The following is a 20,561-nucleotide window of genomic DNA, read 5'->3' as shown; positions in this document are numbered from 1 at the left end:
TACAGTGGACTGACCACCAGGCCAGCTCAGCAGTTCTAGAGCCCTGCCTGCCCAGCACACCATCAACTCTGCACAAAGACCCCTCCATCACTCAACGTCTTTTTCCAGCAGAGAGACCCACAACAGGAGGTCTGGGAGGATCCAACACCGGGCAGCCCAGCCCTGCCAGGCAGTGACTCAGGAAGGAAGTGACGGAGAGGCCCTACCAGGACGTGGCCCCTCCACTAAGTTTCGCCTTTACAAACAAACAGAGGCTCACACGGTAAGAATGGGCCAGTGAACCCAGGGTAGGACCAACCCTCGGTAAGCCCTTCAATGCGTACTCCTCAGGGTACTCTTTTGAGAATGCTCTTCTTTTTCTGGGAGGAGGGGAGGGAGGCCAGAGAGACCAAACCCTCCTCCAGGGCCGCCCACCTCCAGAACCACCACCAGCGAAGAGCAGCTGAGGATGGCAGGCGGCTCTCTGCTGCCCCCCTGTGGTGGCGAGGAGGAACTGGCAGCGTAAGGGTTCCCGCCACCCTTCCCCGCTGTGCTGGGAGTTCTTCTCAGCAGGAGAACTCTCCTTGTTAAGGATTCAGGCCTGGCAGGGGCAGGGCGCTGGCCTCTCTCACCATCTTCCAGAGGCCCCGAAAAGAACCATCATCTAACATTTCCTGGGCTTCGTCTCAGCTCCTCTCCAGCCCCAGGGGAAGGGAGTGCTGACCTGTTTAATGGGGATGGCCCGGCCACTCCCGATGCTGTCCACCTTGCACTCGGCGGCTTTTTTCTCCCGGTCCAGGTCGGCGCCCTTTCGAGACTGGAAGAGAACAGAAGAGGCGTGTTAAAGGGGCCCAGGGTCTGCGGGGTCAGCAGCCCACCTGGAATCCCCAGCCAGCCCTCCCGTCCTCCCTCCTCCTGGGCGGGCCCTAGCCGTGGGGCAGGGCCGGGGCGGCGGGACCGGGAAGGAACTGAGACCACGAGTATTCCAACGGGTTTATTCTTACACACGGCACCATACAGAGCAGCACAGGTCACTGGGCTGGGCCCGCCCCTTACAAAAGAGCAAGGACACGAGATACCGAGGGCGTGAGGAGCGCGCAGCCCAGGGGGCTGGGGCGTAAGAGACGGGAAGGGGCGAGGAGAGGTGGACGGTGGGGCTGAGGGACATGGCCGGGAGCACAGGGCATGACCACCAGGGAGAGCGAAGTCCAGAAGTGAGCGGGTAGCGGCCCGTCTGCGGCACAGACACCACACGGCACATTACGCCGAGCACGGCGGCGTGGCCCGAGGGGCACAGTGGATGGAGAGAGAGAGGAGAGAGGCCAGAAGAGGCCCTGCGCCCCTGCCGGGCTCCTGGGGCAGAGCCCGCCTGAATGCGGATCCTAGGAAATGGGAGGCCAAGAGAGGGGAAGGCAAGCGCGGCGGCGTGGCTGCGGCGTCCGGAGCGGAGCAGGAACGGCAGAAGTCCATGCAGGAAGGAGCAGAGGAGGGGAGGGGCGGGGGAGCTCCCCCAGGAGCAGCTGGACCGCCGGCCGGGCGGGCGCTCGGACGACCCGGCCTCTGGGCCTCGTCGCTGGCCGGCGCCGGGCGTGGGCCGAGCTCCCTTCTTCTCCATGCAGCGAGCCTGGCGCAGCGCGTCCAGCAGGGCTGGTCCCTGGCAGCCCCCAGCCGCGGGCTCCGGCGTTCCTAGCCTTCCCTGGGGGTGGGGGTTAGTTACAAAGGTTCCTGTGGGTCTCTGGAGTGGGGAGCACGGCGGCCGCTTCTCATCTGAGAGCAGTCCCAGGGCCCGGCCCGCCTCCGGCCCCGCACAGGGGAGAATGTCCAGAGGTGCTGTGTGTCACCACCTGGTCTTCTAATTTGGAAGGAGTTGGAAAGGCCTTTTTGTTGATGAAAAGTTGGAAACAGTGGCACATATCTGCAAATATCGAAAGAATAAAGATTTTGGCAAGTTATACTCAAGCCCCGCATAGTCGGTCAGCACTGGTGAGGGCAGAGACCCAGGCGCCTGGGGAGAGGCGGCAGCGGGATGAAGAGGAGGAGGAGGAGGAGGAGGAGGAGGAGGAGGAGCGGGGCGGGGGGGAGATGGCGGCAGCAGTGGCGGGCCGGGCAGTCCATCTCAGCGGGGAGTGTTCTCCACTCCGGGCCCTACATCCTCCTGCTCACCCAGGCCGCCAGGAGCCAAGGGCACAAGGAAGAGGCAAAGAACCGCAGCTGCAGCGCGGGGGCAGCACAGCCAAAGGAGCGGGAAGAGCCGGGCCAAGGGCCACCGCCCGCGGCTCCACCGTCAGCGCCTGCCCCGGGCCTCTCCTGGGCGCCACAGCCTCTGCCCCTTCGGCCCAGGGGGGAGGAAGGTGGATGGGCCTGCTGCCACCGGGTCCCCAGACAGAAGAGCCAGTCGTGGGGAGCAGGGTGCAGGCTGTCCCAGCCAGGCTGGCGAGCAGAGAGGCCCCAACCACCAGAGGATCCCTGGGAGCCCAGAGGGGCACCCCCCCCAGGACGGGAAGCAGGGCAAGAGTGGCAACGAGTACACGAAGTCATGGGGGAGACGGGGGACGTCAGCGGCCATGTCCAGCGGGAGAGTCACAGGGGCGCCAGCCACAGAACAGGCGTGGCCCTGCTGGGGAGGACGAGGAGGGTGAGGGGGTGGCCCCAGCAGCGACGATGAGAAGGGGAGGTCCCGAGATGCACCTCTAGAGACGGACATGTCTTGAGGCTGCCTCGGGGACAATGGCGCAAGTGAGGTCACCATGGAAACAATGGAAAGAAAAAATAAGGTTGCCACGGTGAAGATGGAGAGAATGAAAGGGCCCGGGGGCCGGCTGTGCCCAGGACGCGCGCGGCGAGGCGGGCGGGCGGAAGCAGCTCAGCGGAGCAGGCAGCAGAGCGCGGGGAGCATGAAGGCGCTGGCGAGGGCGCCCGGGGCCCTGGGCCCGGGCGGCAGAGGGAAGAGCACGTGCCCGGGGGTGTTGCAGGACCAGCGGCAGAGGATGGCAGAGGAAGGCGAGAGGTGAAGAATGGTGTGGAGGGAGCAGGTGACTGAGGCAGGACGTCAGGGAGCAGGTGCTGAGGGCATGGATAGCAGTCACTGCAAACACAGGTCGCCCACGGGCTCTACGGCGGCAGCGGCAGCAGCAGGAGGTGTGGGCACAAGCAGGCAGCCCAAGGCGCTGTGCGTCTCAATGGGCGTGCACGGGAGACGAGGAGCTGCGAGTCCAAGCAGGGTTGGGGCTGGGGGCGGGGCGGCTGTAACGCACGGCGGCAACTGGCAGCAGGGAGGGGGTCGGTCAGCATGGCTGGGGAGGGCGCGCGGCAGGCACGGGGCGGACAGAGGCAGGCAGACTGGGCAGAAGTGCGCCGGGCAGGCGGAGGCGAGGACGAATGGGTGAGGCCTGGGGAGCACTGGCTCTGTCTGGACGGGGTTCCTGAGAGCCCGGCCGGGGCCTGACCTGGGGGGCTGGACTGACAGCCAAGCCCTGACGCTCAGAAAGAGGCACGTGGAGTGACGCAGAAGGACAGGGCGACCTCCTGAGAGTCCACACGGGCAGCTCACCCACCTGTGTCTGACCCAAGACTCCCGGAATGGTCCAGCCAAGTCCCAGCTGGATGGTGAGTTTGGGGGTGGGCACTGCGTGTCAGATGCAGGCTCAGGACACCTAAGAGCTGACGGGCTGGGCCCCTACGGCGGAAGGCGCACGGGACCCTGGGGGCGGGGTCTGCGGGGACGGGGAGAGGAAGAGCTTGTGGGGGGACCGAGGCAGGGAATCAGGAGATGGAGGCCTGGGGAAAGACGGCTAAGCCTTCGTTAGGCCGATGGCAGCAGCGGGTGGGAAGCGTGGGAGAATGAAAAGAGCGGGCAGGTGCACTGGAGGCCTGGGCCCTGTTCGTTCTAGCTCTGCCAGCAAACGCTTCCTGTAGCCTCTGGCAAACAATCTTGGGGCCTCAGTCCACAACTGCGGAATCACGGGTGCCTCAGAGTTAGAGCAGACGCGTCCAGAGATCCCTCAAGCTGGCCAGGAAGCCCTACGGGGTCGGGGAGAGGGAGGGTGTGTGTGTGCAGCCGGGAGGAGGGTCTGTGTGGATGCGCGGAGGGCGGCCCCGTGGGCTCGGAGGAACAGTCTGGAAGAGTCTGGGTGTGGACGGAGGGGGGGCACCGGTAAGGAGCCGACGGAAGCGGCGCGCGTCAGTGGGGATGGAGGTCGACAGGTGGCATCGTCCTGCCTGCTCCCTCCCGGCCGGGGGCTGGGGGCTCGGCCCTGCCCGTTCAGTGAAGGCGGCCGGGCAGGCGGGAGGGGCGGGCACGTACCGTGAAGATGTTGGAGCGCCGCTTGGACTGCTTGCGGATGGGTGTGGGGGTGGAGGAGGCAGCGATGGTCTCGATGCGCAGCTCCCGCTGGCTGATGCTGGGGGTGGAGGGGACTGAGGATGAGTAGTCGCTGAAAGCGCTGCTGCCGCCATTCGTGGCCTAAGGACAGAGAGGGCTGCTGAGGGCGGAGGGGCGCAGGGCGGGCGGCAGGCGGGAGCTGGGAACCCTGCGGGGCGGAGACCTGGCCAGGGGCTCGTGGGGCAGCAGAGGGGCCACTAGCTCCTACAGGTGGTACCAAGGGGAAAGGCAGCACGGCCTGGAGGCCAGCAGGACCCGGTGGTCACCACACTGGGCTGCCCCATTAGGGCCCCAGCAGGGGCCATTTGGGGTCAGCCAGGGAGCTGAATCGGAGGCAAAGGCTAGCAGGTTGGAGTCAGTGACAGAGGCCAGAAGAGAACAAACTGTGGAGTCTTGGCTCACAGGTGGGTGTGCCGCGAGGTGGCAGGTCACCCTGGATGAGCTCCCCAAGTCAGTGACAAAGAGCAAGGCTGCAGGAGGCCAGGGCGGGCCTCAGAGTGCAGGGGGAGGATGCGGTTTGCTCCTAGGCAGCGTGGGTGACAGAGCACAGGACACAGGAGGGCCGGGGTGGAGAGCAGAACAGCTAAGACCGCTCCAGAGGAAGCAGCAGGTGAGGGAGAGAGGCGGCAGAGGATCTCAGCAGAGAGACAGCAGGTGCTTGGCAGTGTCTACTCCAGGACTCGGGAAACACAGTTTGACAAGGCCACCCCCTAACGTCCCATCGGATGATCACTAAATAGTGGACGTGTCCTGCCCTGGCAGCCTCCTCGAATCCTAACCCATACAAAGGGAGCAAAACACCTGAGCTGCTGCCCCTCGGCGGGCAGGGCCCCCGTGCACAGCTGATTCTGCAGCTGAGGCAGAGCCGCTCAGAGACAGTGAAGAAAGACCTTCCGTGCCTCCTTTCTTCCACGGGGGAGCGCTTACAGGGGAAGCCCTGACGCCTTCTAAAGCGCTAAAGGGAGGGCTCTCTGGAAAAGTCACCAGGCTGTCATCAGGACACTGGTGGGCCAGGGGGCCTCAGAAAGACAATGGCCCTTGGCAGAAGTAAAGGAGTGGCTGTCCGCTTGACCACTCAGCACGCACACCTGTGATGTGGCCCAGGGCTTTCCGCCGAGCAGGGACTGAGCGGGGAGATGCAGCTACGGAAGTACTGGCCTGCCTACCAAGGGCCAAAAGTAACCAGGCAGTAGGCCCAGGAAGTGGGCGGGTGTCCAAGCGGTAATACGGGAGGAACCCTGGCAGGACCTGGCTCCGAACAGCCCCGCTACCCCACACGTCAAAAATGCCACTGGCCCTTGCGGGTAAGTGCTGCCCTTCTACACGCAAACACCGAGAGAAGAGCCAGCAGGGACGAGCTCAGCTTAGAGCCTCCTGAGCACGGCTGCACGGGAAGCGGGCACTGAGATAGCGCTAACGTGGCTGACCAGAGCAAATGCTTAGGCAGCCTCAGCTGCTGCAGCTGCGGGGCGAGAAGAGTGTCGAGCAGGGATGGGAACTAGCGGGAAGGCAGTCACCACGGGGTACAGAGGAGGCCAGGCCAGGCCAGTCGTGCAGGCTAAGGGAACACGAGCCAGTGCTTTCAAACCATCCGCAAGGCGGCAGACCAGACGAGGTGGGGACAGGCAGGCAGACAGATAGGATGGCGAGGCAGGGCCGCGGCGGGCGGGGCGTGCGGTGGCAGTGGGGGAGGCTGGCCGCACCTGGTTGATATGCACGGCCGGGATGGAGGCGGCGGACACGGCCGAGTGGCTGGGAGAGTTGGGCAGTGACTTGCAGGGCCCGATGGCCAGCTGCTGCTTCTTCCGCAAGGCCACTACCTTCTGGGCCACTGCAGGGGACAGCACAGTCAAAATTACCCATCTGGGGAGGAGGGAGGAGCCCAGCTTAGAGCTGCCCCCCCGCCCCTGCCCCCCGCCTGCCTGACCCCACTCTGCGGGAGCGTCCCCAGCGCCGAGTTACCGTCCTGGAAGACGCGCTCCACGTTGAGCCCGTAGGTGGCGCACGTCTCGTAGTAGGTGCAGCGCTTCAAGTCTGTGGACAGCTTGCGGGCCCTGCTGTCGTCGATGACCCGCGGGTTTGCGGCACTGATGGCGTCTGTTGGAGACGGGAGAGTGGGGACTGACTCAGCCTGCTGAGAAGCTGAGGCTGCTGGCCGGTGGGCCGTTCGGTCAGAGGGTGGGTGGGCAAAGAGCCTGGGCAGCAGACGACACGGTGCACGAGAATATGGGTGTCTGGGCCTCGTTCCAGCTCTGCCACCAACTCACTGGGTGGAAACGAGCCGGCCACTCTGTTTATTCATCTCAAAATGTGGACACGACCACCACACGGATGGCAGGATCTTAACTGGGGAAGGCCCAGCACGTACCGGGCAAAGAGGAGGCGCCCTCTCTAGGGCGACACGAAAGGGCTGGTCCAGCGCCAGGAGGGTGGGGGAACCAGGCTTTCTCGTACCTGCCACCTGGGGGCCCACAGCCCCCACGTCACCCCTGCTGGCCCGCTCACCCTGCGTGCCCACCAGCACCATGGGCACCTCGCTGGCGTTGCGGAAGCTGCAGAGCCGCAGGAAGTAGTTGTACACCGTCTGGAAGCTGATTTCATCCTCCAGGCTGAACACAAACACCACGGCGTCCACCCAGGCAGCAAACTAGGGGGTACCGAGCACAATTACCACCCTCACCTGGGCACGGGCGAACGGCATACCCCTCTCCCCACACGCAACCTTGCCCAGTCCCAAGTGGGAACCTCGAGAAAGGGGCACCACAGGCCAGGGCTGGGGACAGGAGCATCACCTGGAGCTCGGGGGGACCTCCTTCATCTCGGATCAGCAGCAGGTAACTCTGGCCATCCACCACAATCTCCTTCTTAAACCGACCCCCTAGGACAGAGTTCACGGTCAGGCCCAAAACCAGAAGAGCGAGCCCACGGGGGCCAAACAGAAGAAATCCACAGCTTCCAACAGAGAAGACGGGAGCACTGAGAAAGACAAGGGGCTGGAGCCCCCCTGCACAGACAACGGGAAGGAGGGACGGCGGCCATTAAGGCCGGCCCGTAACGCTCACCTTCTGGGGACTCCTCCTGGACATAGGTCCCCGTCAGATAGCGGTGCACCAGGGCCGACTTCCCACTAGACAGGTTCCCCACAATGCCCTGTGGGACAGGAAGGCGGGAGAGCAGCGGTCAGAGGGCAGGACGGAGGACATGGGACAGGAAAGGCTAATACATCAGGAAGGAGAGGGGCCAGTGCTGAGGATGGGCGAGCAAAGAGAAACAGGGAGGAGAGGGGTGACGGGAGAGACCAAGCCTAGAGACGGAGGGGACCGGAAGCAGGGGAAGCAACGCCGGCCCACCACTCCAGCCCGCACCCCCAGCCCCTGGGCTGCCTGGGCCTCCCATGGGCCTCACTCACCACTTTAAGCTCCGGCACCGAACGGCTCAGGGTCCACTCCTGGCTGTTCACAAAGGAGTCTGCGGGAGAGAAGGCCGCCTGTCAGGACTGGGATGGGACACACACCTTTGCTATCCTCCACCTGCTGCCTCTGACGCTGCCCCTTCGCAGGCCAAGGCCAGAAAACAGCACTCACGCCCTCGTTTCCTGGGAAGCAGCAGGAACGTTCTGCGCGGGCGGGACGGAGCGATGCCAGCCCTCACTTCCCCTGGCCTGGACCTGATCCCTCCTCTTACTGCTCCAGCGAGGTGAGTAGTTACTACCTGGAGCCACACCCGGCCTGGTGCCCCCCACCTGGTGAGAGGCCTCCAGTGGGTCTCAGCCAGACCCAAGCTGGGCCGCAGGGCTGCAGCCTGTGCTGCAAGTAGGAACAGCACACCCTTGCAGGGTGCGGCCGCCTACCGCGTTCCTGGAGGCTGAAGAGGGAGGAGCCCTTACCTGGCCCTGTTCTGTGAGAGGCAGGTCCAATGGGGAGCGGCCCTCGTCCCCAGGCTCCTCCTGGGCAGGAGGCCACCAGCCTCTCTGTCCCAGAGACCCGCCTCCAGGGCTCCTCCTCTCCAGTCCATCCTCAGCTCCTGCCGGGCTCCAGCCACCCAGAGCCCCCCTCTCCTTTATCCTCTAGGCTGTAATGGACATCCTGTGGTCAGCTCCGGGCAGCTTGGGCCTGGGCCAGCCTCTTTGGCTGGGCTTGCTCCCCCTCCCCAGGCTGTCTCAAACAGTGCTTATGACGGTCAGGTCCACAAGCATTCCCCAAACTCATCTGCACAGGCAGCTAGAGGTGAGGGCGTCGGGTCCACAAGCATTCCCCAAACTCATCTGCATAGGCAGCTAGAGGTGAGGGCGAGAGCCTCGCCTGAGAGCTAGAAATGCTGCTGTTCTAGGGTCCCACCCAGAGCCCGCTGGCTCCGAGTGAGTCTCCATCCCTCCCCTCCCGGACCCCAACTCCCCAGGCACCCAAAGTGAGAAGGGGCCCTTCCGAGCCGCTCTCATTCCACCACGCTAGGGCCACGGGCAGGAGGCCCTGCCTGGACCCACCTGGAAGGCCGCCTCTCTGCCACAGACACCTTCTCCAGACCCACCAGACAGCCCAGAGCCTTGCCTGCCCGGCGCTGATCCCACTCGGCCAGCCCGGCTAGCCCCCAGGCCCACACGGCACGCCCGCCTCTCCCAGGTAGGTTTCCGGTTTGTTTCACACCCGCCCTCAACCCCGGACTCCAACCAGGGAGGCCACGCAGGCCGGGGCTCTCCCCGCTTACCGCTTGGCGCGCCCAGGAGCCCAGGGGCCGCGGCCGCCCGGCGGCTCCACAGCGGCTCGGACGGCGCGGGCGCCGGCTCCCTCCGGCGGAAGCGGCTGGTGAGCAGCCTCCAGAGGCCGGCGGCAGTGCGGGGCCGGCCCGCCTCTAGCGCGGCGCTCGGGGCCTCGGCACCCAGCAGCAGGTCGCGGCGGCTGGAGAAGGCACCCAGGGAGCTGGCGTCGCCGTCGCTGCGGGTGCGCGCCCGGGGCAGCAGCCCCGACTCGGCGCGCCGGATCTCCTGGCCGCGGCGCAGGCGGAAGCTGAAGCTCTTCCTCAGCGCCGACAGGCCGCGCCGGGGGCCCGGGGAGCTGCGCCCGCCGCCGCCGCGCAGCACCTGCCAGCGCTGGCTGCTCCACAGCGAGGCGCCCCGCAGGAAACCCGCGCTGCCCGCGCGGCCCAGCCCCGCGCCAGCGCCCTCGGCCTCGGCCGCCAGCTCCAGGCGGTTCACCTCCAGGAACGTCATGCTGGTGGGCCGCGGCACCTGGGCCCCCCGGGGGCGGCTGCGCCGGACCGGCGCGGGGCTGGGCGGGGGGCTGGGCGACGGGCTGGGCGCGGCCGAGCCGGGGCTCCCCGAGGACGCGGGCCGGGGAGCCGGCGGGAGACCGTCGGGGGGGCCGCGGCGGCCGAGACGCGGGCGCAGGAGGCCGAGCAGCAGGCCGCGGACGCCAGCGGCCGGTGGCCCCGGGCCGCCCGAGCACACGCTCCGCGGCCGCGCCGGCTGCTCGCGCACGGCGCACAGGGCAGAGGCGGCGCGGCCGGCCGGGGCGCCGTGCAGGTCCAGCGAGTCGCAGACGCTGAGGGCGCGGCGGCAGGCGGCGGGCCGCTCCCGGCTGCGGCTGTCCCCTGGCGGCCAGCCCCGCTCCATGCTCAGGGCCCGCGGGCGAGGGCCAGGCCCATGGTGAGGGGCGCGGGGCTGGGCCCGGGCCGGGGCCGCGGCCGAGGCGCACGGACCTCCGGCCTCTTGGCACCTGGTGTCGGCCTACCGAGTCCCTCAACGCCTCCACCTCGCAGCCGGCAAGCCCAGACCTGGCGAGGCCGGGGGCCAGCCCAGCACCGAGAGAGAGGTGGCAAGCCTGGCCTGGAACACCCAGGAACGGCGGCCGCAGGGGAGCCAGCCTGCTGGGGCAGCCCCCGAGCCCTGAGAAAACAGGAAATTCCAGCCCAGGGCTCCTCCTCGGTTGGGGCAGGCAGGTGAGGAGGTGTCATTAAGAGCAGGCCAAATAAGTAACAGTCCTCGGCACACCACACACTGAGTTCGGTTTTGGAGAGAAGCAGGCCATTGGCTCTTTCTCCAGGGAAGAACCAGAAGGTGACCCACCAGGGTGGGAGCCAGTAAAAGCCTAAATTATGAGTCAGGAGTTATGCCGACTTCGGGCCTCAGTCTCCTTATCTGCAAAGTAGGGAGCCTCTACGAGGCAATCCTGTCTTAGGTTGGGAAACTTGCAAATCCGAGTTGTTGGATGTTTCAGTCAGCTCTTCTGTTAATAACCGAGGCTGTCTTCTTCCTTGGAGATTATAAAATCATCTGTACTAGGTTAAGTGTTGTCCTGCCCAAGGGCAGCAGAACATCGAAAGATAACCTCTGGACCTGGACCATACAGTTCTGGACGAGTGCCTCACTTCTGAGCCCCTGAAGTCTCCAGCCTCCACCCGCTGGCTGGTTCTCACCTCCTGTCCAGAGGCTGTGCAGAGGTGAAGCTTCACACTGCAGGACTGGTTGGAGCCTGCCGCTTACTCCGAGCACGATGCCCTGTGAATTTCACGTGTGTCGGCTGCAGCAGACACTCATTAAATGCAGGGATCACTGCAGGACGGGGGCAGGGGGCAGGTAGTGGCAAGGAGGAGGGGGCTTGCATTTCCTTTAAAGACCTAATACTCCCAGATTTCCTCCACCCCCAGTCCAACCCAACTCCCAACGTTCCTGTCCCTCTCAGCTTTAGAATTCCACGGTCCTGGTCAGAAGCAAAGTACAAGATAAAAGTGGCACATTCCTGAGGGGGCTGGGGTGGGGGAATGCCTGAGAAAGGCAGGGCCTCTCCATCCTAGGTGCTCCTGGGGAACCCAGAGCTGGAAACTCCCAAGTCCTGGGCTGGATCTCCCAGGCCTGGAGAGGCCCCGGGGCTGATTTCGTATTTTCCTGGGACTAGTTATTAACAACAATGAGGATGGCTTCTTCCTCTCTGGGATGCATACCCCCACATAATAGTCGGTCCTGCAGAAGAGCCTTTCCCAGGCTCCTTCAGGCGTGGAGATGGGAATGCAACCCAGGAATCCTGACTCACGTTCCCAAGTTTAAGTCTCGTACGCTGAACTTCCCTATCATCGTATCTGTCTCTCTGTCCTCTCTCACACACGTCGGGGATTACCCCTCCCGCAGAGAATAAGGCTGCTCATTCCAAACCCTCCCCCCAAGCCAATGAAAATGCAAGCACAGAACAGCAGCTATCAGAGACAAGTGGGGACTGAGGGGGAACAGAGGACAAGGTGCCGAACAGGGGATGGGCTGCTTCAGAACCCAACTGGCTAGCCTCAGGGGGCGAGGAGCAGGCTGGGATAGGAGAGTAAAAAGCCCCCAGTTACACACACACACACACACACACACACACACACACACACACACACACGGACTCCAGGACATGCAGCAGTGCCCAGTCCAGGAGGTGAACGAACATGCTACATTCTCAGAGGACACACCAGCTCCTGACTCCCCCTTGTACTGCAGAATCGGTCCAGGCGAAATGCTCAGACTGGGTCAATCCCAAACCTGGGACAGCTTCCTCTTCCTCATGGGGCTGCCTCCTTCCTATTCCTGCCTCCCAGAAACCTTTCCTGACTCAGGGAAACTAGACAGAGAAGGGCACCTGCCTGCACATAAATGTCCCAGGACATCAGCCAAATACCCCAGAAAGGAGATCGGTGTAGGCACACACCTCTCTCCTTGTTGGTGTCACACACACACCCCCGCCCGGGTCAGGGACAAGGTCTCTGTGTTCCATCTGCAAGATTCTACTCCAGAGACATGTGACAAACAGCTTACTACTCAACACAGCCCAAAGGAAACTAGGACAATCCTAAAAAGCATCAGGCTGGGGCCACGTAAACCGTACAGAAATCCCATACAACTAGCCCTCGTGTCAGTTCTCTGACTCTTAAGGTCATCAGAAACACCAGGCTGAACCTGTCGCATAGGGGTGAGACCCCACAGAAGCTTCTGGGGGAATTAAAGATGCGCTCTCTCACAATGCCTGCAGCGTGCATCCTGGGTGAGGATGGACACGCTTCCCTGGAGGCTGAGCGTGCAGAGGCTGAGCACCGAGCAACCCCTTCTGTTCTGAGCGCAGGCAAATCAGAAGGAGAAGCGCCGACTCTAGAGCTGGGTGAGCTGGGCTGGCTGCTCGGACCTGAGAGAGGAGGGCGCCTGCGTGTGCAGCTGTGGCCTGGGGCGGCAGGGCTGCACCGCTGAACCCAGGGTGTCTAGGGAGAAAGAGAAAGACCCCTGCATAAAAAAGGCATGAGCTGTGAGGCACTGCACAGAATCGGTGCACTGGTGGGGGGAAAAGGAAGGGCGGCCTCTGGCCCAGGAATCCCACAGAACCTTGTACCTAGCCTCCCTCAAATATTTGCTGGGTGATCCACTGATAAGTGTCGAGGCTCGCCCAGCTGAGGCCACGCGGCCGCAGAGAGCCAGTGGAGGTCCTTCTCAGAGCCCAGGAGGGGCTGGCTTTCTGCAGAAAGCCAAAGGCTGCGGCTTCCTCCCGCGGCCAGAGTGGTCCCAAGAGCCACAGGGCCCTCCGACACCGGTCGGGATCTTCTTGCCCACAAGGTGGCAGCAACACATCTTCCTGCAGCCAGGTGGCCTCCAGCTGTGTGGCGAGGAAGGCGGTAAGGACCCCAGCAGTGGCCGGGCGGGTTGGCCAAGCCCTTCGACCACTGAGCTGAGGGAGGCGAGAGTGTCACACCCGGAGGATCGAAAGGCCCGCACGTCTCTAGCAAGTTCTGTTCTCTCTGCAGGTCACCGGGTTGGGGATTAGGGAGTCCACGGAGACCCTGGGCTGCCCCCGCAACGACCCGCCACTCACAGGGGCGGCCTGCAGGACCGGCCTCCTTACAGGTTTCAGGAGTTGTCCACAGCTGTCACAATATTCACCTAACACTCATCCCTCTCGGGTATTTTTCTGGTGTGTTTAATGCTCCCCCGCTAGAACTCAGCCGGGCACGCAGGTGGTGGGCATTGATTCTGTGAATGAACGAGTGAATGAATGAATGAACGTACATCTTTGCTGAGCATGAACTGTGTGCCCCAGCTTTTGTTCCCCCTTGTGGGGAGGGAGGCAGGCTTTTGAGAGACGGTCCCTGGCTGGCACAGCCTGTTGAAATAAATCACAGCCGAGATCAGACTGCAAGTGGAGAGGTATAGGGGTGCGCTGGCAAAACACGTGCTCTGGAGTCGAGAGAAGTGGGTTCAAATTCAGCCTCTGGGGCTTCCCTGGTGGCGCAGTGGTGGCCAATGCAGGGGACACGGGTTGGAGCCCTGGTCTGGGAAGATTCCACATGCCGCGGAGCAACTAGGCCCGTAAGCCACAACTACTGAGCCTGCGTGTCTGGAGCCTGTGCTCCGCAACAAGAGAGGCCGCGATCGTGAGAGGCCCGCGCACCGCGATGAAGAGTGGCTCCCTCTTGCCACAACTAGAGAAAGCCCTCGCACAGAAACGAAGACCCAACACAGCCAAAAATAAATAAATAATTAATTTAAAAAACAAAATTTCAGCCTCTGGCACCTATTAGCTGTGTGCCCGTCAAGTCACCTGAACCTCACTGGGTCTCGGGGCTTGGTCTGTAAACTGGGGATAATCCCACCTTTCCAGCTGAAGTTGCTATGAAGACCAGTGGCGTGATTGTGGAGGGTACAATGGCTATAAAAGCAGCCGTTACTACTGGGCAGGAGAGGGTCACACTGGACACAGGAACGACTTAGACCAGCGCCAGCTTTCTTCAAGTCGGAAATCTAGCTGGACGCCTCAGCAGTTCCACAGCAGCTCAAGCCTGTGGATTACCAGTCCCTCCATCTCTTCTTCTCCAAGAGACCGCAGAGGCGGACCTCAGAGATCCCCGAGGCCCTCTTGGATCACGTCTTTCTCTGAAAATCTGATGAAAGCGGTCATGGGCTGAACTGTGTTCCCCCAAAATTCATATTCTGGAGCCCTAACCCCCAGTACCTTAGAATGTGACCTTATTCGGAAACAGGGTGGCTGCAGATGTAATTAGCTAAGACGAGGTCACCCTGGAGGAGAGTGGGCCCTATTCCCATATGACTGGTGTCCTTATAAAAAGGGGAAGTTTGGACACAGAGAGTCACGCACAGAGGGAAGACGATGTGAAGAGACATGGGGAGAAGACGGCCATCTACAAGCCAAGGAGAGATGCCCGGAACAGATCCTCCCTAGTGCTTTAAGAGGGACATAAAAAACACAAAAGCTATAGATTCAAGGGGGTGGGCTCCTGGGGCCCGGCAGGTGTGACTGCACAGAAAGGAGCCCCTTCCTGGACCCTCCCAGGGCTGCTCAGAGGAGCTGGGAATTCGGCCCCATCTCCCAAGGTCAGGCATCAGAGGGCTCCCCTCCCCCCATGGAAAGCTGAGAGGATCAAAGCCCGCCCTCTGTGGGGCAGTCATCCCAGCCTGGAAATGGCCCTTCCAGCGCCAAACTAGCTACTCGATAGCAATTTCTTCGTTTTTTCTTCCTGTCCACAAAGTCTGGGCAAGGCACCATCCCTCTGTACGCCCCCAACCCCCGGCCTCCTAACCTCATCCTAAAACCCCGAGGGGGACCCAGACAGACACACACAGCTCCCTGTTCAGACCAAGAAGCACCCGCGGCTGAGGACCACGCATGACGCCAAGAAAAGTCTGCTACCTTTCCACAGCTCTCCCCAAAGCAGAAGGGAACAGTGTGTGCACCCCGAATCCCTCACAATCCTCCAACGACCCTGAAGGTGGTGTGAGCTTCACTGCTGTGGGCGGAGGGAACTCTGGACTCAAGGTAAAACTGCACGCTCCCTTGAGCACTTTGCCTTTTCATCCCAATTTTGACACGTGTCCTGCATTTCATGTCTTCTTAAAAAATTTTTTTTAATATAAATTTATTTATTATTTATTTTTGGCTGTCTTGGGTCTTTGTTGCTGCGTGCGGGCTTTCTCTAGTTGCGGTGAGTGGGGGCTACTCTTCGTTGTGGTGCGCGGGCTTCTCACTGTGGTGGCTTCTCTCGTTATGGAGCACAGGCTCTAGGCATGTGGGCTTCAGTAGTTGTGGCACGTGGGCTCAGTAGTTGTGGCTCACGGGCTCTAGAGCGCAGGCTCAGTAGTTGTGGTGCACGGGCTTAGTTGCTCCGCGGCATGTGGGATATTCCCGGACCAGGGCTCGAACCCATGTCCCCTGCATTGTCAGGCGGATTCTTAACCACTGCGCCACCAGGGAAGCCCTCATCCGTCTTTAAAGGTTGTTCTCTTCCTTCAAAACTGAGCAACGGTCCAGCCGCATCCCATGAGCTAAATATCTGCCTCTTCCAGTCCAACAGGCTTTGAAAATGCCTTCAGTCTGTGGATCTTCATTCCATATCAGCAGTATCAACAGGCTAATAAAGTTTGCTTTCATCTTTTTTACAGAAGTAAAATATTTTAATAAAGGGAAGACACAACACAGTATTCAAATAATTGCACCGTTTTTGCTCTAAGACGGCGGAGCTGTGCCCCCATCTGGGAACTCCAGTACAGATACACAAGTTCTGGGTCTCAGGGAAAGGGGGGCTGAGGGTCAGTGTACACTATTAAGAATAAAGACAGGTAGTTTGAGAGTCTAATGGACAAAAGTTTAAAAGCATCTAAATTCCAGGTGGGTGAAGGATGGATTGGGAGTTTGGGATTAGCAGATGCAAACTATTTATATAGAACAGATAAACAACGAGGTCCTACTGTATAGCACAGGGAACTATATTCGATATCCTGTGATAAACAATATTGTAAAAGGAGGGACTTCCCTGGCGGTCCAGTGGTTAAGACTCCGCGCTTCCACTGCAGGGGGCGTGGGTTGAATCCTTGGTCGGGGAACTAAGATCCCACATGCTGCTCAGTGCGGCCAAAATAATAATAATAATGTAAAAGAATATGCAAAAGAATATATGTACGTGTGTAACTGAATCACCTTGCTGTACACCAGAAACCAACACAACACTGTAAATCAACTATACTTCAATAAATTAAACTTTCAAATAAATAAATAAAAGCATCTGATTTCCCATTATAAATTTTGAAAGCAGGGCCTACACTGAGGCCCAGGGCTCTGCCCCACTGCCAAGGCCAAGCCTGCCCATTGCCCCCAGCATCCAACACACATGCCCAGACCCCGGGAGGCCTCTGGACGGGCTCCCCATCAAAGGAAGCCACAGACCTCTCAGGCCAGACCCAGGCTGACAGCAGCAGGGCCTGGACGTGGAGGCCACCTCCCTCCCCCCGCCAGCCCGGCAGGAGCTGTCAGTCAGCACTCAGCTCATGCCCGCTGCCACCACAAGCCCTCCTGGACCTCCCGGCCTCCTCTCACTGTCCCCACTTCACCTCGTGTCTTCTGTAGATGCTAATATCTAATCTGCTCTCACCTCATGGGGGCCTGAGCTCCCGGGCACAGAAAGGTCACAGATCCCTGCCCCTGTTGCTCAGAGCCAGACTCGGGCAGCCCTGGGGACGGCAGAGCCATTTTGGTGCCCTATACACCCAAGGCAGCAGCCACAGGGGACAGCACTGGTCACCCGATAATAGTGGCCACTTACTGAACATGATAGGCTCTACTCTGAGCACTTCACACACACAAAACCATTTAACCCCTCTGAGAAAGGTACTGGTTTTCTTTTTTAAGAAGTATTTATTTATTTATTTATTTATTTATTGGCCACGCCTCACGGCATGTGGGATCTTAGTTCCCCGACCAGGGATCAAACCCGTGCCCCCTGAAGTGGACGCTTGGAGTCCTAACCACTGGACCGCCAGAGAAGTCCTGAAAGGTACTGTTTTGTTTTTTTGTTTGTTTGTTTGGCTTTTTTCGGGCTGCGTTGGGTCTTCGTTGTTGCGCGTGGGCTTTCTCTAGTTGTGGCGAGCGGGGGCTACTCTTCTTTGCAGTGCACAGGCTTCTCATTGCTGCGAAGCATGGGCTCTAGGCACGCGGGTTTCAGTAGTTGTGGCACGTGGGCTCAGTAGTTGTGGCGCACGAGCTTAGTTGCTCCGCGGCATGTGGGATCTTCCCGGACCAGGGCTCGAACCCGTGTCCCCTGCATTGGCAGGCGGATTCTCACCCACTGTGCCACCAGGGAAGCCCACAAGGTACTGTTAATCTCCCCATTTTACAGACGAGGACTCTGAGGCACAGGGGCCAAGTAACGTGCCTAAGGTGAGGGCTGGTAGGCGGCTGAAGCTGACCTTCCAACCTAGGCCACCTGTCTGGCCCCGAGCCCTGGGGCCTGCTGAGCCTGGTGAGATTTCTGCTGGCACACAAGTTCATCTTGCAGGCAGCCCTCACCCATCTTCCTTTCCTCCTGCCCTGGTACCCACATCGGGGTGGCCCAGCCTTGCCCTTCCCAGCAAGGGAACCTCCTTCCCAAAAGACTCCCCAAGGTCCCTCCTCACCCACCTTCCAAACAAACTCCTGCCCCCAAATCCCACTCTCCCAGCCCTGGATCAGTACGAGGGGCTGACACAAGTTCACGAGCCACCCCTGCCAGGCATGTATGGCATTCACAAAGGAGAAGCCACCTCGACAGGCAAAAGGGGCGCTGTCTGGGGCTGATGGGCCCTCGGCACATCTCACGTTCACGCCATGTAGACAGAGCCCAGAGCGGCCAGCCCGGGCCTGAGGTCAGACCACCCTCCTGAAGTGAAGACGCTTCCCTGGGCGACTGCCATCTTCCTGAGCCCTTCAGGTACCCAGCAACATGTGACAGTTAATTTCCTACTGTGAGACACGCCCTCCCCACCTCCCCCCGCAGGGGGTCCACTGCCCAGCGCTGCCCGGGCCACACACAGGACTGGAGTGGGGCGGGGACAACCAGTTGAGGCCCCTGGGGGCACAGGGCTACCCCCGTCCCATGCAGCCGGTTCAACTGCACACTTTTCCGCTCAACACCAGCAAGCACTCCCAGGCCCACCCGTCCTCCCGCATCACAGAGCGACTGGGAGTGGCGATCAGAGCTTTGGCGCCTGGCAGTTGGGTTTCAGACTTTCCTCTTTTTTTTTTTAATGTAAAAAGGGTTTTATTTGGAATTCCCTGGTGGTCCAGTGGTTAGGACTCCGCTCTTTCACTGCCGAGGGTTTGATCCCTGGTCAGGGAACTAAGGTCCCGCAAGCCATGTGGCACGGCCAGAAAAAAAAAAGGGGGGGGGGGCTGCTTTTATTTGCAGGGGAGCAGGACTCGAGTTGACCAAGCCAAATGCCACGTCGTCGTCTGACTCCTCGGCCTCCTCCTCCTCCTCGTCTTTCTGCAGATCCTGGGGCGGTGGAGACGGCCACAGCCCCGGCAGCGGGCGCGCCGGCCAGCATGCCAGCATGCCGATACCCCGGGCAATGACGCCCTCGATGTCCTTTCCGTTCAGCTCACAGATGACCTTGTTGAGCCGCTCATCGTCCGCCTCAGTGCCGCGCTGCCCAGGATCTTCTTGATGTCCTTGGCGCCGGGGGAGGTGCTGTCCCCGAGGGCGGCCGGCAGGTAGGAGGCGACGTAGCGCATCTCTGCGGCGGCGAGAGGCCTTGCACGGGCGACCTCAGAGGCACCAGGGACGCAGGCTTTCCTCTTAATCCTACTCTCATCTGTCTTCAGCCTGAGGACTCACCGCCCCACTGGCCCGTCAGCTCTCAGACCTGGGCCCCCGGGCCACACCATCGCTGTGAAACAGCGTCAGGGAACCCTGGTGACCGCGTGGGCGTCCACGGGAGGCCACCCGGGAGGGAGCCCTGGAGGTCGCGTGGCCGACTGCAGCCTCCCCCAGGGCCCTTGGCTGCGAGATGAGAAGGGCGCAGAGGTCAAGGCCGTGTGCAGAACTGCCGTGCTCTTCGAACTTACGCCACAGGCAGAGCCGACCAGGAGCCCCCGGCAGAACCCCTGCCCAGAGAGCAAGGGTCCCCGGTCCGTCAGCAACAACTGGGCAGTGGGGATGACACGCTGGGCAGAGGTGGAGGGGTCCCTGCAAACCATCTTCACAAACGCCCATCTACAGCCTGCAGACCCCACGTGGGCGGGTCTCCTTCACCTCCCCTCCCGGCACCTTCACCTGTGCTCCTCTGTGCAACGGCCTCACTCAGCCCACCTCCTACCCGAGGCCTGGGACCTCAGCCGCCAGCCCTCGCCCCAACCTCGCCGAGCCCTGCACAGCTTGGCCAGGCAGCCGGGGAAGCCCACCGGCCGCGGAGTCTGCGTGGAGCTACGGCCGAGCCGCAGGAGAAGCTGTGCTGGACCCTGGGAGAGGCGGAGGCAGGACACAGTTTGCAACAAGGTTCCTGGGTTTAAAGGATGGAGCGAGAAGATCGATAGATTCACTGCATAAAAATAAAGTCCTGAACGATTAAAAACAAAATTGTAAAAAAAAACACAAAAAAACCTAAGAGAAATATAACTAAAGGGAAATCAACACCTGGACAAAAATGTGACTATGCTGATGGGTTAATATCACTAATACATGCAAGCGCACAGATGTCACTAAAAATAAATAAATAAAATCTTGACAAAGTAAAGAAAGTACAAACAGCCAGTTCACGTGGAAATCACTCGCTCTCACTTGGGACTCAAAGAAATAGAAATTAAAAAAAAAAAAAAAAAAAAAAAAAGAAATAGAAATTAAAAATGAAGTTCCAGGGCTTCCCTGGTGGCGCAGTGGTTAAGAATCCGCCTGCCAACGCAGGGGACATGGGTTTGAGCCCTGGTCCAGGAAGATCCCACATGACACAGAGCAACTAAGCCTGTGCACCAGAACGACTGAGCTTGCGCTCTAGAGCCTTCGAGCCACAACTACTGAAGCCTGTGCCCTCTAGAGCCCACGTGCCGCAACTACTGAGCCCGCATACTGCAACTATTGAAGCCCGCACGCCTAGAACCCGTGCTCTGCAACAAGAGAAGCCACCGCAACGAGAAGCCCATGCACCACAACAAAGAGTAGCCCCCGCTCGCCACAACTAGGAATGAAGACCCAACGCAGCCAAAAATAAATAAATAAAATTAAAAAAAAAAAAAATGAAGTTCCACTTCTCACCTACCAAAGCCTTAAAATGACTTTTGTGTCCGTGAGGCCCAGTGCTGGCAAGCGTGCGTGGGCCCAACCCCCCTCCCCAGCAGCTCAGCCCTTTGCCCCTCGTACTACATTAGCCACAGGGACTCCAACAGAGACCGTCCGACATGGACACAAAGGTTTAGGCCCAAAGAAGTCCAGC

The 20,561-nt window shown here is 60.8% G+C and overlaps 1 protein-coding gene and 1 pseudogene across 10 annotated transcripts in view; both read right to left on the bottom strand.

Moving 5' to 3' along the window:
* The window catches only part of AGAP3 (ArfGAP with GTPase domain, ankyrin repeat and PH domain 3), a 59,055-nt gene that overhangs the window by 19,399 nt on the left and 19,095 nt on the right, over window positions 1–20,561 (bottom strand). For 3 of the 9 annotated variants that reach the window (XM_082471460.1, XM_082471461.1, XM_082471462.1), the window contains exons 2-9: window positions 7,770–7,828; window positions 7,423–7,510; window positions 7,153–7,238; window positions 6,866–7,007; window positions 6,323–6,457; window positions 6,064–6,191; window positions 4,283–4,441; window positions 704–796 (exon numbers count right to left, since the gene is read on the bottom strand). In XM_082471460.1, the coding sequence (XP_082327586.1) occupies window positions 704–796; window positions 4,283–4,441; window positions 6,064–6,191; window positions 6,323–6,457; window positions 6,866–7,007; window positions 7,153–7,238; window positions 7,423–7,510; window positions 7,770–7,828 (890 nt within the window). Of the gene's footprint in view, window positions 1–703; window positions 797–958; window positions 1,895–4,282; window positions 4,442–6,063; window positions 6,192–6,322; window positions 6,458–6,865; window positions 7,008–7,152; window positions 7,239–7,422; window positions 7,511–7,769; window positions 7,829–9,064; window positions 10,120–20,561 lie in introns of those variants that run through there. The other 6 variants (XM_082471457.1, XM_082471458.1, XM_082471459.1 and 3 more) reach the window with 5 other exon arrangements.
* On the bottom strand, window positions 16,191–19,935 carry LOC309665329 (large ribosomal subunit protein P2 pseudogene; annotated as a pseudogene). The gene has a single exon. The product of its transcript is annotated as a large ribosomal subunit protein P2 pseudogene (transcript).

Source organism: Balaenoptera physalus (assembly GCF_965194825.1).
Source record: "Balaenoptera physalus genome assembly, chromosome: 8".
Lineage (NCBI taxonomy): Eukaryota > Metazoa > Chordata > Mammalia > Artiodactyla > Balaenopteridae > Balaenoptera > Balaenoptera physalus.
Note: the sequence above shows the minus strand (reverse complement) of the source record. Positions and strands in the feature narration are given on the sequence as shown.